The sequence below is a fragment of the Patagioenas fasciata genome, chromosome 18 (assembly GCF_037038585.1).
Source record: "Patagioenas fasciata isolate bPatFas1 chromosome 18, bPatFas1.hap1, whole genome shotgun sequence".
Classification (NCBI taxonomy): domain Eukaryota; kingdom Metazoa; phylum Chordata; class Aves; order Columbiformes; family Columbidae; genus Patagioenas; species Patagioenas fasciata.
In genome coordinates this window covers 4,935,192-4,949,332 of record NC_092537.1, presented here as the reverse complement: position 1 = coordinate 4,949,332, position 14,141 = coordinate 4,935,192, and the positions used below count along the sequence as shown (strand labels likewise).

At 49.9% G+C, this 14,141-nt stretch overlaps 2 protein-coding genes across 3 annotated transcripts in view; one reads left to right on the top strand and one right to left on the bottom strand.

Moving 5' to 3' along the window:
- The window catches only part of ATP5PD (ATP synthase peripheral stalk subunit d), a 92,627-nt gene that overhangs the window by 443 nt on the left and 78,043 nt on the right, over nt 1-14,141 (bottom strand). The window contains exons 1-4 of one of the 2 annotated variants that reach the window (XM_065852435.2): nt 2,605-2,705; nt 2,239-2,361; nt 1,172-1,268; nt 247-318 (exon numbers count right to left, since the gene is read on the bottom strand). In XM_065852435.2, coding sequence (XP_065708507.1) covers nt 247-318; nt 1,172-1,268; nt 2,239-2,360 — 291 coding nt within the window. In that variant the 5' untranslated portion in view covers nt 2,361; nt 2,605-2,705. Of the gene's footprint in view, nt 1-246; nt 319-1,171; nt 1,269-2,238; nt 2,364-2,604; nt 2,706-14,141 lie in introns of those variants that run through there. The other variant, XM_071816276.1, reaches the window with a different exon arrangement.
- On the top strand, nt 2,763-12,799 carry KCTD2 (potassium channel tetramerization domain containing 2). Its single transcript, XM_065852322.2, has 6 exons — nt 2,763-3,089; nt 4,560-4,668; nt 5,858-5,949; nt 6,643-6,738; nt 8,757-8,882; nt 9,458-12,799. The coding sequence occupies exons 1-6, from the start codon at nt 2,802-2,804 to the stop codon at nt 9,485-9,487; spliced, it is 741 nt and encodes a 246-aa protein (XP_065708394.1). The 5' UTR covers nt 2,763-2,801; the 3' UTR covers nt 9,488-12,799.

The following is a 14,141-nucleotide window of genomic DNA, read 5'->3' as shown; positions in this document are numbered from 1 at the left end:
ACCTGTAACCCCACGCTTTAAGTTGGCATTAAAATTCATCGTCATTACAGTAGATAAGTGGACACAATCTTGCTCAAATCCCAGCCAGCCAAACCCTTCAAAGTGCAGAGATCCTATCGCTTAGCCAAAAACAGAGACACATACGAGGGCCAGAGCCTGTGCAGAATATCCCTTCCCTCTCACCCCATCCCATCCTCGCACAAGTCAGAGACAACCTCGGTGTGAGGGAACAGTTTAAACACTTACAGCTTCCTGCTCTTGGGCATCGATTTTGGCAGTTTGTGTATCCACTGGCTCAGGAACCTTTAGTGCACTGAACTGTAAATCACAAGAGAAAAATTTGACATGGTTTGCTTGGCTGAAATAATCCTTCACACCAAGGTCACCCTCCCTGGCAGCAGGAGAACGTTCCCTCCTTCCCTCCTGGGATACACTCATAACCGTCTAAGTTAACGAGCTTTCTAAAACTGGTCGCTGCAGCTTGACTGTGTCCTTCACAAGAAGGCCTGCTCACCTGTGAGCTGAAAGCACCCTGTTCCGCACTGCTTAACACCCACGACACGTAACACTACACACGTTCATCACAGTGCTGCAGAGAGCAAAGCACAGCGCTCTGAGGAAGCAATGACATCTAATACCAAAGATTTAGCATATCACAGACTTATTCCCCCAAGGCAAAGCTCCCAGATACATCTGAGGTCAGTGGCTCCTCCCAGCCCTGGGAGGCCAGTTTTCCTGGTGCCAGTGACAACACGTGCCCTGCAGCAAAAGCCTCGCTTGTCAGCTCCTGCTTGCAAAGAGGACGACAACCCCTGCAGGGATGCGTGAGCTGGACACGGTTCACAGGGCACAGAGCCACACACCACCCCCTTCTGTGAGTCAGAGAAACGCTTTGAACGTTTGCTTCAGGAGAGGCGCTGCCCAAATACGCTCCCACAACCAATATAATTTATTAAGTTCTCTTTCACCAGCTTTCTCACTGTACAGTGCCACATGTTTCCACCTGAAAGACGGAAAGTGCTGAAGTGACCTCGGGGTTGGTGACACTGCAGGGTGTAAATCTGGGGCACCTGCCAGCCAAAACCAGCCTCCTCTGCCAGTTCTGGTGTGTTCCTCTCACATCAGAGACATTCTCCTTTTAAACCTCCAGAGAGCTAACACAGACACTGACCTTCTTCTCAAACTCATCCACCATGCCGGATTTAGCAACAGCACTCTTGTAGTAAGCCCAGTCGATGGTCGGGGGTTTCTCTGGCAGAGCAGCCAACCTGGAGAGGCAGAGGACACCAGTAACAACCATCGCCAGGAGCAACCCTGCGCTGTCACTTGCTCTCTGCCATGGTTACTTTCCAGAGTGTCAACAGAACCATGTAAATTTAGTCTAAATATCTTCAGGTCCACCATTAACAAGCAGCAATGAACCATTTCTGCAAACCCCTCTGCCCTTGGAACAGTTGTCTATATGGACAAGCAGAGCTCAGCCCGCAGCCCCGCTCCACGTTAAACTGCTGCAGAGCAGACCTGTGAAGAAGGGTCGTGCAGTTTGCACAATGCTGAGCTAGAGGTAATCCGCAATATTGACTGCAAACTGGAACTCAGGAGGTTCCACTTAAATATGAGAAGAAACTTCTTCATGGTGAGGGTGGCAGAGCCTGGCCCAGGCTGCCCAGGGAGGTTGTGGAGTCTCCTTCTGTGCAGACATTCAAACCCGCCTGGACGCCTTCCTGTGGAACCTCAGCTGGGTGTTCCTGCTCTGGCGGGGGGGACTGGACTGGATGAGCTTTTGAGGGCCCTTCCAATCTGTGATTCTGTGGCTGCAACAGCCAACGTTTGTATCAAGCAGCAGGTGCTGAAGGATTTGAGAAGACTCATGAGTTTGTGCAGCATTTAAGTCCTTCCTGTGCCGGTTCTGCTGCCAGGACCCGTGTGAGCTCAGCTCCGACAAGGTGAGGCCGGGGGGACTGGGACAGGCAGGACCTGGGGTGGTGACCGCCCCTCCTCGGGCCACATTCCAAAGTGAACTGCTTTCACAGAGCTGCTTTTTTACATAGCAGTTATTGTTTTACTCTGGGGAGGATTAAATAAAGAAGATTTGCGAAGGAAAAGCCACCAGCTGTCTCGAAGGTGACCTGCTTCAGTGCCCGTCAGGACACTCCTGTGCGACCAGTGCTACCGACACCTGCCCAGGGCAGCACCGCAAAGCCGAATGGTTCAGCTGCGGGTTGGACGGACACTCACCGGGCGGACAGCGCGTCGCTGCGGGTCTTCAGGGCGTTGAACATGGCCCGCTGGTTGGGGGGCACCCTCTCGGCGAAGGCCGCCCAGTCGATGGCCTTGAGGGCAGCTCTGCGGCCCGCCATGCTGCCGGGAGAGACACAGCGGGGTGAGGCTGGGGGAGGCGGGGTACACAGGGCCCGGGACCGCGGGGCTGGGGAGACTCGGGGTGGGGGGGCGGTTCGGGGCTGGGGACACGGGGATCGCCGGCACCGAGCGGGGCACAGGGCCCGGCCCCGCCGCGGCCTCACACCCCCTCCCCCAGCCCGTTCTCTCCCTCAACCCCACAGTCCCGGGTCCCCCTCCCCGGTTCTCCGGCCCCGCTCTCACCTTCACTGACCGACACCGCCACAGCCCCGGAAGTCCCGCCCCCGACACCACCGCCCAATCAGAGCGCAGCCACACCGGAAGGTGTCACTCTCCACCTTCCCCGTGACCTCCGCCGCTGTCCTGGAAGCGCTTTCTGCGCCGGAAGCGGCGGCGTTGCGGGCGGCGATGGCGGCGCGGGGGCGCTGAGTGGCTCCGCCATGGCCGAGCTGGCGGCAGCGGACGGGCCGCCGCGGGGCCGCACACCCAGCCCGGGCCCCGGGGGAGCGCCGGGGCCGCCCAGCCCCCGCGCGGCCGGAGCGGCGGCGGGAGCCGGTGGGGCTCAGTCCTCGCCGGGCGCGGCCCGGCCGCCCGCGGCCTCCAAGTGGGTTCGTCTGAACGTGGGCGGCACGTACTTCGTGAGCACCCGGCAGACTCTGTGCCGGGAGCCCAAGTCCTTCCTGTGCCGGCTCTGCTGCCAGGACGGGCCCGAGCTCGGCTCCGACAAGGTGAGGCCCGGGGGGACCGGGACCGGCGGGACCCGGGCGGTGACCGCCCCTCCTCGGGCCGCCTGAGCCCCCGCGGCAGCCGCTGTCACCGGGGGGCAGCGCCCCGACTTGCTGCACGGGTGCCACCGCAGCTCACGATGTCCCCGGGGCCAGCAGCCCCTGTCCTCGTGGTGTGGATGGGCCGAGCTCCACGGCAGCCCCACTCCCACCAGCCCCAGGGACACACGTGGCTCTGACCCACACCAGCTCCATGTCCCTCGTGTCACACGGCTCCCGTTACATCCCCGGGAGCGGGGCTGAGAGGCTGTAACCTCCCGGGTCCTTTCCACCTCCTGCCGTGATGCGGCTCCTCAGGGAGCAAACCGGCCCCTTCCCCAGCCCCTTCCTGCAGCAGGGAGGGAACAGGGAGAAAACTTTGTGAGAAATGGGAAGTTTAATGATTTCTCACCCTAAGCATGTGTATATATATATATATATATAGTATAAAATATTCATAGGAAAAAAATATATATAATATCTATATAGAATAGAAATTATATATATAATATTTCACCTTGCCCTCAGAAAAGACCACAGAGCACATTCCATACATGGGTGGATAGTTTTGCAGTATATATTAAGGATTTTGCAAACAGTTATTCTTGCAATCATGGGTTTTCTTTAGGTACCACTGCACAGTGTTCTAAATATTTTGTGGGTAGGTCAGACTCAGATTATTCAGGTCTCTTGCCGCTTTGTTCAGAGTTTAATCAAAAGATAAAACCTGGTTGTGATCAGAACAGCATGCACCAGCATCAGCAGGTAGAGGAGATGACATTTCAAAGGGCTTTTATCACAGTTTTTATTACTTTGGAGCAGATTGATTGGAAGGACAGGTGTGGCTTTAAAGTAATTTAAGGGAGTGATATGACAGACTAAAGCACAAGCTTCGTCAGCACTTCAAAGCTGCCTCAAGAGATGCTTTGGTTGTGAATCGTTGGTTATTTAATGACAATAGTTATTTGATTGCTAGACATGGCTGGTGCGCTGCAATGTGCATTTTCAGCAGTAGGAAGAAACAAAGAGCTACTGTAGTTATTATGTGCTGTCAGCTAGAACTGGAGGCCCAATTTGCCTCCAGAGTCTCCCAGTTAAAGTAGGCTGGAAAACAAATTTAGACAGAACACAACTGCCTGCTTTTGGTTTTTATTGCAGAGGAAAAAACACTAATCCCTGCTTTCCTCTCTAGGTATATGAACTCTCTTCCTAGAAGGGTTTAACTGGCGGCATCTGCAGCATTTGTAGCTGAGTTCAGATACTGAAAAGAAAAAATAAGTTGTTGGTTTAGATGTGGAGTCGTTATACCTTTCATAGCCAAATTAATCCAGGTTCTCAAGGAGAAACTGCTCAATATATTGTTTTCAACTGGAATGATGTTTTTTCCTGCTACTGCTTAACCATCCCTGCTTCATTCCCATGCACACTCATCAGGATGAGACCGGGGCGTATCTGATCGATAGAGACCCCACGTATTTTGGTCCAATACTGAACTACCTCCGACACGGGAAGCTCATCATAAACAAGGAGCTGGCAGAAGAAGGTAAGGAGGATCTGCAAATGCTGTTAGAGAGCTGTATCTGAGAGAATCACAGAATCATTTTGGTTGGAAGAGACCCTCAAGATCAATGAGTCGACAGTTAACCCAACATCAGCACTACCCCTTGTCCCTGAGAACCTCATCTCTGTGTCTGTTCACCCCTCCAAGGATGGTGACTCCACCACTGCCCAACAGCCCTTTACGGGAAGAAATTGCCCAACATCCAATCTAAACCTCCCCTGGCACAACTTGAGGCTGTTTCCTCTCATCGTGTTGCTTGTTCTTTGGGAGCAGAGCCCGACCCCCCTGGCTCCCAGCTCCTTTCAGGCAGTTCAGAAATCAGGTCTCCCTTCAGCTCCTGTTCTCCAGCTGAACCCCCCAGGTCCCTCAGCTGCTCCCATCACACTTGTGCTCCAGCCCCTCACCAGCTCCGTTCCCTTCTCTCAACTCGCTCCAGCACCTCAAAGGCTTTCTTGTCATGAGGAGCCCAAAACTGACCCCAAGATCTGAGGTTTGGCCTCCCCAGAGCCCAGCACAAGGGGACAATCACTTCGTCCTGCTGGCCACAGCAGTGCTGGTACAAGCCAGGGTGCTGGTAGACAAAAACCTGCCTGAGCACACAGGGCTCCTGGCATTGCGATGTGTAAGGGGGTGAGCAAGCTGCATTTCCCAGCAGAGTTGTTAGTACCATTAGTTTCTCAGAAGGCTGCTCATTAACAGGGATTAAATCATTAGATTCTGTATCTTCCAGGAAGCAGCGGCCTGGGGCTCACACAGAACCTGGCACAGATCTGATCAGCTCAAAGGTTTCTGGCATAGGAAAAGATCTATTAGCACATTTCCACAGAGAGCAGTTCTCTACAAGCAGGCAGCTTTGGTGACTTTCCCCTAATAGAGCTGTGCAAATAAAATAGAGATTATGCCACAAGGTTTCTGATTAATCCCAGGGAAAATAGAATAATATTCCTTAGAGAACATCTAAGTCCCAGAAGGGAAGGACAGCTCATTGGTCATTTTCTTCCAGCCTGAGAACATGAGATCAGTGGCACAGTCTATTCAGAATTCATGGATTTTCTCACATCTGGGCTAGATTTGGAGTCAGGAGCAGCTGTTGCATCCCTGTAGCAGAATCATCTTCATTCTACCCTGTACAAAGTGATGGAATTTCTCTCTGCTTTGGTTCCTTTCCTAGGAGTACTGGAAGAAGCCGAGTTTTACAACATTGCATCTCTTGTGCGGCTGGTGAAGGAGCGGATACGGGATAATGAGAACAGAACCTCCCAGGTAATGCCCAGGAACTTTTGCGTTATGAAGTCAGTTGTTTTCTGTAGTGTAGCAGAAGGACATGTGGCTGTAAATGCTTCAAGTAGCAGGTTTTTTGTTTAGTGGTCTTTAACAGATGCAATCAGTGCTTTTAGGTAGATCCAAGGCACTGCTAGGAACCAGTATCCATTGTGGTTCTGTAAGTACGAACCACTGAGTCATCTTGTTAGCACTGCAGGGAAACAACAAACAGTTAAACAAGAGGGGCCAGGAGAAAACTGGGTCGTTATAAAGCAAAACATACTGCTTTGGTGTGTAAAGAATAGTTCAAATTCTAAACCATTTTCTTCCCTTTAGATCTGTCTCTGTGGTGTTTTTTCCCATTGCTGCTCAGATGATTTTAACACACTCAGCAGATTCAATTTCAGAAGAAAAATGTTTTCAAAAAGCATTGAATAGGTTTGAAAGCCAAAGTAGTTTTGCTTTCACTGGCCCTCAGACACCTGGAAGGCTGTGAAGAGACGCGTGCCAGGTGTGTGTACCCGCTTTGGAATCATTTGGCTGATCAGAAGGATGAAACCTCAGAAAGACGGTGGGGCCCAGACATTCTCAAATAACAAAATGACCGAGCAGGAGAGGCTTATTAATTAATTTCCTAGCTTGATACTAGTATAACAATTACTAAACTCACACATATTTTTCTTCACACATTAGGGACCTGTGAAGCACGTGTACAGAGTCCTGCAGTGCCAAGAGGAGGAGCTCACACAGATGGTGTCAACGATGTCCGACGGGTGGAAATTTGAGCAGGTACCATTACCAAAAACCAGCAGAGTCTGTTTGAAAGCTGCGCATGGAATCAGCAGTTTGCTGTTTAATTGCACTTCACGCTGCTCTTCTGAATAACCACTCTGAGCTGAGCAGCAGTCAGCTGATATAGAATAACTGACAGGGAAAGGCAAAATCCACTCAAACTGCCAAGAGAGATTTAATTTTCTCTCAGGACTTCTTGTACTCTTGTCAAATCCCAGAACAATTCTTCCTTTCTCCTGCATTTCATCACATATTCCAGGCTCCACTACAACAGTTTTATCCAGGAAAATTTTCAGAGCCATGAAAAAAAACGCACAGCACAATTTTTCTGCAAGCTCAAAGCCACAACTCCTGCATTTGCTAAAGAGGCGCTGAGTGACATGAGAAATCCACTTCCTGCAGATGCCTTTGTAACGCAGCCAGTTTCAGGGCTCGGTGTCACTGAAGCTGCATGTGGCATCAGTTCCAGATTTGGTTTCTGGAACCAAACGCAGTCCTCTTATTTAGGAGGATAGAGACCTGGAAACCAGCTGCCCTGCCTGTTAATGCTATATTAAGAAAGTGCAGAGTAGGCTCAGGATTACAGCTCTGCCATCCTCCCAGTTAGTCCAGCTCCAGTGCAAGGGGATGTTGTGGGAGATGTGCTGACACGAAATGAGGCACTGGATTAGCAGCAGCACTTGGCGTCACTTCTTCATAATATCTGTTCTGTAATGCCTGAAATCTCCTATGGCATAGTGGAGAGGCAGCAAAAACTCTTGCCCACTCTGAGCTGGCAGCAAAATCTTGTGACCAAGAGCCAGTAGCAGCTTTATGGAAACACAGTTCTCCAACACACAGGTGTTGCTGTCCAAAAATTTACTTAACAGACATCATCTTTCACACATGCACATAAACACCCTCAAAATTCAAAGGCGGTAGGCAGCGCCCTGTACAGGAACCTGCACCCTCGCCTCTTTCCTAGTCCTGTTTTTCAAATCTGTAACAATAGGGTCAGGATACTGGTTACAAGGAGGTGCTGGTGTGTTCCCTGCCTGTTCCCTCCCTCTGCCATCCACAACTTTTGTACAAACCACCGAGATCCCCCCCAGCCTCAGCACAAACATCAAAACCTATTTAAAACAGTATGGGAGGTGAGTCAGTACGACACCCCCCACATCTTCCTGCAGCTGCACTCTAACTGTACAGATAATTGTCTGTCTAGGAAGGCTGTTGACTGCATCTGTCTCATACATAAATACAGAGGTCTCTCTTCTAAAGTTCTTTAAGACACAGAAGTCAGGGTGCACGCTGCGTATTAAAGTTTCCTATATATACACAGATGATAAGATTCACATTGCTTTCTTCAGGTTACTTAGATTTATTATCTGGAAAGCAGAACTGAGTTGTAAATGACAAATTGGCTCTGCACTCCAGGATGTCCTTTTAATGTAATAATGATAAATGAGACAGATGGGATTTCTTGGATCAAGTCCAGACCCTCATCACAACAGTAGCAGAATATAATCCCATTTATACAGATATCCAACTCCATCTTGACAGCATCTGCATAAAGAATGGTGCCAGTCTGCCACATGTCCCCCAGTTAATTTAACATCTGTCTGTGGTAAAGAATTGCCTTTCCAGTTCTTACACATCAAAGTCACAAGGCAAGTTGAGAGCCGAGTTCAGTGTAGTCCGGCCCAGGCAGTCTGCATTGCCTGCCCCCTATCCGAATTAGCTGGATATTGGGAAATCTGATGTGTTTTCTGCCCTCAGTAACTGGAAAATGTTGTGTTCAGCATTACAGCTTCAGGCTGGAATTTCTCCTTGGGGCTCCAGGTGCCAGTAGAGAGCTCTGGAGTCGGTGTCCCTGCCTCACACACACAGGAAAGCCTGTGACACAGGAGGCTGCAGGGAGACACTTTGCATCCAGAACGGGTCTCCCAGCACAGTCATAACTCACACAGCACTGTAGGAATGAAGAGGAACTCCAGACTAACTGATAGTTCGCTTGGCTGTCTCCTGTCACGCAGCTGATCAGCATTGGATCTTCCTATAACTACGGAAATGAAGACCAGGCAGAATTCCTCTGCGTTGTGTCCAGGGAGCTCAACAATTCTACCAATGGCATCGTCAAGGAGCCCAGCGAGAAGGCAAAGGTAAGCTGTCTGCTCAGGTCTGTTGGCTTGAATTTCCCCATGCAAAGAAAATGCCCTTACACCAGCAGATCCATCATTGCAGCAGCAGTTCTGCGTACCAGCTTTCCTCTTGCCTCCTGTATACATCATCTTCCCCTCTTGGAAGATCTCATGTTATGCAGGACAAGAGCTGAGGCTCTTTCTGTGTTTCAAATGAAGACAAAAAAAAAAAAATGGAGGAAAGAGATAGACTTGGATAAGGAGGACAGCATAGCAAGGACCTTGGAGGTTGGTCACATTTTGTGCTTGAAGGGACAAGCTTTTTTTTTTCCTTCTTTCCACTCTGCTTTTTCCCCAGGGTAGCAACAAAAGGCAACGTTCTTAACTCTTGGCAAGCAGCTAAGCAGGGTTTCTAGAGAAGGGGTTCAGTCAGCTTTAACCAGCCTGTAATTTGTTGTGGTAGCATAAAAGCCAGAAGCTACTCTGACCTGAGACCATCTTTCCTTTTTCTGTTAAAAAAACAACAAGGACTCTGAACACAAACTTTTGCAGCTAAACTTGTCCAAGGTATTTATAGAAGCTCTTCTCTTTTTCAGATTCTTCAAGAGCGAGGATCCCGGATGTAATCCAAGTGTCCACTTCGTTCAAACTCCCAGATGTCAAAGGACAGTCGGGCTGGGCAGAGCATCTCTCCACAGTGCAACCGTGCCCTTGTACAGTAACCAAGCTAATGCAAAGCAAAGCCGAGCCTGTCCTGCCAACGGCGAGTAATTCTGGTCACAAGCAAAGGCTTCCCTCTGACCCTCGAAACCAAGGAAGGAAAAGGCTCTTGCAGTTGGATAGTTCTTTCTGCAAGTATTTGTTTTGTTTTTTTGGCCAGCACTGTATTGAATTTTCCCAGATTCCCAGTCGGAACCTTTGCAAAGGTCACGAAGGTCCACAGGAATCAGTCCCACTTTCCACAGGTGGGAATCTCTGGATTTGAGCTGTGCCATTTCTTGCACTCACATCTGCCACCAGAAGAAGTGCAGGGACCTTGTGGTGCCCCCCAGATCAGAACAGGGCTTTAAAAGGAGGAACAAAACAACCACTCGTAAAAAAAAAAAAAAAAACAACCACAAACCTTTTCCATTTTTGCTTCGTATTTATTCCTTGTTCAATTTCTAAGAGCTGAGCTTAGATACTAAAGGGCGAGGAGTTGTGTGTACGTCTAACACAGGTCTTGCTGTTAACACCGTTACATACAGGCTCCTGGTGTTTTCCAAAGCCTGTTACTCCACACGCATCAACAGAGAGACCTGTGCTCACCCAGAATAGCAACAGAGCGATCGTTCTGTCCCTGACACTTCCCTCCTGAAGAGTGGTGACATCTCCCCCTCCAGATCCCTGCCACGGCCGTACCTGAGCCTGGTGTAAAGTCTCAAGGTTGGGGACTCGTTGCTGCCAAGTTCAGCTTTGCCTTGTTTGTCTCCAGCAGCGCGGGCTCTGTCTCCTCCCCTCCCACCAAGGGGACACTTCAGGCAGAATTTCTTTTGTACTGTAGCAAGCAGGTAGGTTTGTTTGAACCCCCAAGATCCTTTGCAGAGGAGATCCCTGATTTACGTGCAGTGATTTATCTGCAGCCCCCTCATGTCCCATGATCACCTCAAATGGCAGAGGGACATCACAGAGTTGGGGTGGAGGGGGTTGGTGAAAAGTTGCCAAACTGGTGTAATGTTTCTTGTCCAAAGTGATGTGTCAATTTCTGTGACTTTTCTTTTTTTTTGGAATGCCTTGGATGGATGTGCAAAATGTTTGTTTGTGCCTCTCTTGGATTCTAATCTTAGCCAAACCGCAGTCGCTGGTTCCGCTCTGTTCATCTGTGCCATCCCTAACCACGGGCGTGTCCCTCCTAGTCTGGTAAATGGAATTTCTTAGGAATTTGCTGCATGTTTTTTCCCCTTTTCATCCTGGCTTTGTTCTTTGTAGCCCACATGTCCAGGCACCTGGGTCTTTTTTTGAGTCAAGTCCCAAACCTGACATTCAACGCAAAGCTTCAGAGATGCTGGAATTCACAGACATTAATGAGCTCAGAGCAGATATTTCTCAATAAGGGACCAGAAAATTCCTCACCTGGACTGAGGAGTTGGGCTCCTTTCTGGACGACTTCAGCTACCTGGAGTCTCCTTGAAGTTTTGAGACAGAATTAGGCAGGTTTCCCATCTTATCCCTTGTTGCTGACAGGGCCTTGCACTAGCAGAACATTACCGACGGTCCAACAACCGGCTCAGCAAACAAGATGCTGAGCGACACGACGCCCCTGCACTCTGCCTCTGCTCGCTGCTGTAGGGACTGTCGCCTGTCCTCTCCCACCCTGCTTTGCCAACGTATCTCCTCCGGTGGAGGCTTCGCCTCATTCTCAAGAGAGACTGGTTAATTATCTGCGCTAGTTTAATCTTGGTAGCAACGGACCGTGCCAAATGTCTTTGGATTCACGTTGTGTTGGTTCAGGCTGTTGAAACGCAGCTGGCTCGCCGTCCCGCCGAAGAACGCAGCTCTTCTGCCTCCTTCAATCTTTTCTGTTACAGTGTGGTGAGATGGTTTTGGTGTGATTAGACCGTACTCCCTGGCTGGGCCTCAATAACACTGTGATGTGTGTAGATCTCTCTCCTCTATCTTGTAGCCTCGGTCGTTGTCCATCTGTGCACACAGCTAAGAAATCCAGAAGCGCATGTACACAAGTTAGCAGCATAAGAAGCCCTTCAACACTCTCATCTGTCTTCTTTCCCTTGCTCAGGGGAGGGAGTTTCTGGGAACTGGTCAAGAAATAGCAAACTAAAGGCAAGAGGAAGTGTTTGAGCTGCTGTTGTCACACGGATGCCAGCGAGCACCTCGCTGTTCAGACCATGGAGCTCACAGCAACACCAGGTGCAAAGGGCAGTTTTCTGTCGGTACAGCTCGAGTAGATAAAGACGATACCTCGTTGCTTTTCTGTATCACCAAAAAATGCCATATGTGGTGCAGCCCACCGGAGGATTGCCTGATGCAAGAGCGATGCCATCACTCCCCCCCAAGCCACAGAGAGCCTAAAAATTACCATCGCCGGTTGAGCGGAGCAGCTATTTAACTCACACGTGCAAGAAAGACTTGTCAGAGTTGCATCTTGGTTTTCCTCTCCGCGCTGCAACAAGGACGTGCCAGGAGATCGAAGACTCTTTGGGTTTGATTGCAAGGTCTTCAACAGAACAAGCTTATGGTGGAAAACCAGTCACAGGTACTGGACGCTGGATTCTTGGGCGATGTTTAGGACCAGGCGTGCACCCCATCCAGAGCAGGTACATTCCCGGGGAGGATTTCTCCTTTCCTGACTTTACCCTGAGACCAAGGGCTGGTCTCAGCATTATGCACCAGTCGTGTCCCTTCTGTGCTCAAGACAGGGCTTTTCCTTCCATTGCCTTTCACTCAGTCACAACTACGTCAAAAGTAGCGCTGAATTAGGATGAAATTTGTCCCATTCACTCTAAAAAAAAAAAGGTATTGAGCAGGGCTGGATTACTGCATACCCAAGGGCGCTTGTGCCTCTTGGGAAGGTTCGCTTTAAAGCGTTAATCCAGGGGATGGAGAGCAGGACACTTTAGGTTTGGGGTTTTTTTTAAACTTTCCCAGTGGCCTAAGTTGTTCCATTATGGCAAGACTGGAAATAACTTCTTAAAGTGTCTTTGTTTCTGCACATTTTTAAGAAAATCACTGGATTTTTCTCAGGGGTGACTGAGTGGCCGAGGCAAGGGGGACACAGCTCGCTGCGGGCGGTGGGACGGAGCAGCTCCCCGGTCCTGCCGCTGGGCCGGGGGCTCCTCCCCTCGGGTTTGCCTGCGAACCCAGAGGTTTTGTACAGTTTGTCACATCTCAGTGCCCTTTGCTACTGTTTCTCTTTGTTTATTAAATGTGTTTGAATAACAGTTGAGATGCTGTGATTTATTTTTTTTCCAATAAAGATTGTGAAATGGGTTTGAGAAGTTTGAGCAAAGCCTGCAGCTTTCTCTGCATCTGTTTGCCACCTTAGCACACAAACACTGCATTACGGGGAAAGAAAGGTGAAAACTGGGCACCTGCTTCTGGCTCCAGTTCATTTATAACAACGATTTGCCAAGAGGAGAATATGTAATTAGATTTTGGACTCCTTCTAGGTTAGTAACAGAGAAACAGGCAAAGTGAGGCCTGTTTCTAATTTTCTATTATACAAAAGAATCCAAACGTCTACATTTAACTTTACGGTTTCCACTAACAGACACAAACAAGTAGAAAGTTAATACAGGTATTAAACGTGAATAGCTAAGAAAGGAAAGGGATTTTTGTCCACTTCTATCTGCTAAACCCCACTCGCCTCTGGGCCAGCACATGGCAGAGAGCTCTGACTGGGGCAGCTTTGCCCCTTTGCCACAAAAGGCCCCACTGAACGTCAACAGGAGCTTGCAAACAGCTTTCCACACGAGACCGAAGGTACGAGGTTTTGCCACCACCAAGACAAATGGAACCAACATGAGGAAAATAATTGGAGTGTCTTACAGCTGCGTTCCCCCTGTGTTCTGAACCTGCAACTGCCAGGCAGCTGTGGGCCCAGAAACCCTGGAGGGAGTTTTATTTTGAATAGTTGCTCTGTTATGTCCCCTCGAAAAGCTGCCAGCCTTCCTAGTGTTTGTGTCTTTAGCAAGACCAGTTGCTTAGCAGAGATTTAGGTTCTTTCCTGTTTACAGAGCATCGCAACTCAGCTGGAAACGCAGAGGTACCGGCAGATGGATGAGCAGCAGGGAGGTGAAGAGGCAAACCAGATATTCAGGCTTTGGTGATGCTGAAAGGTGGATAATACTGACAGCTCAGGGGAAGAGCAAAGACATGAGCGAACAATGGAAAAATTTAGATGAATTTGGTTGTACTTTGGACTACAAGCAGCTGGTGACCACTGTGCCTGCCTGCCCCTCATCCGTGCGGCGACAGGAGCCTCGAAGCCCCCAAGCAGGGAGGGGGTTGGCACGTCCCCAAACCAGGGTCAACACCAACACAATGAGATTTTCTCCCCTCCATGGGGTCACATGGGAAGCTCCTGGGCATGGGGGCGGCAGGAACCACAGCCAGGTCACCATGTAACGTGGGTTGATTTAAGACAGTACTTTTAAAACCTCCTTGACGCATCCCCGTGCCAGACCTGACTGCAGGTCTGGGCTGCCGGTGAACTTGCCCAAAGCAAAGCCAGGCTCAAGCGCCGGCGGCATCTTGGGCAGAGATGGAAACCACAGGGCTGGC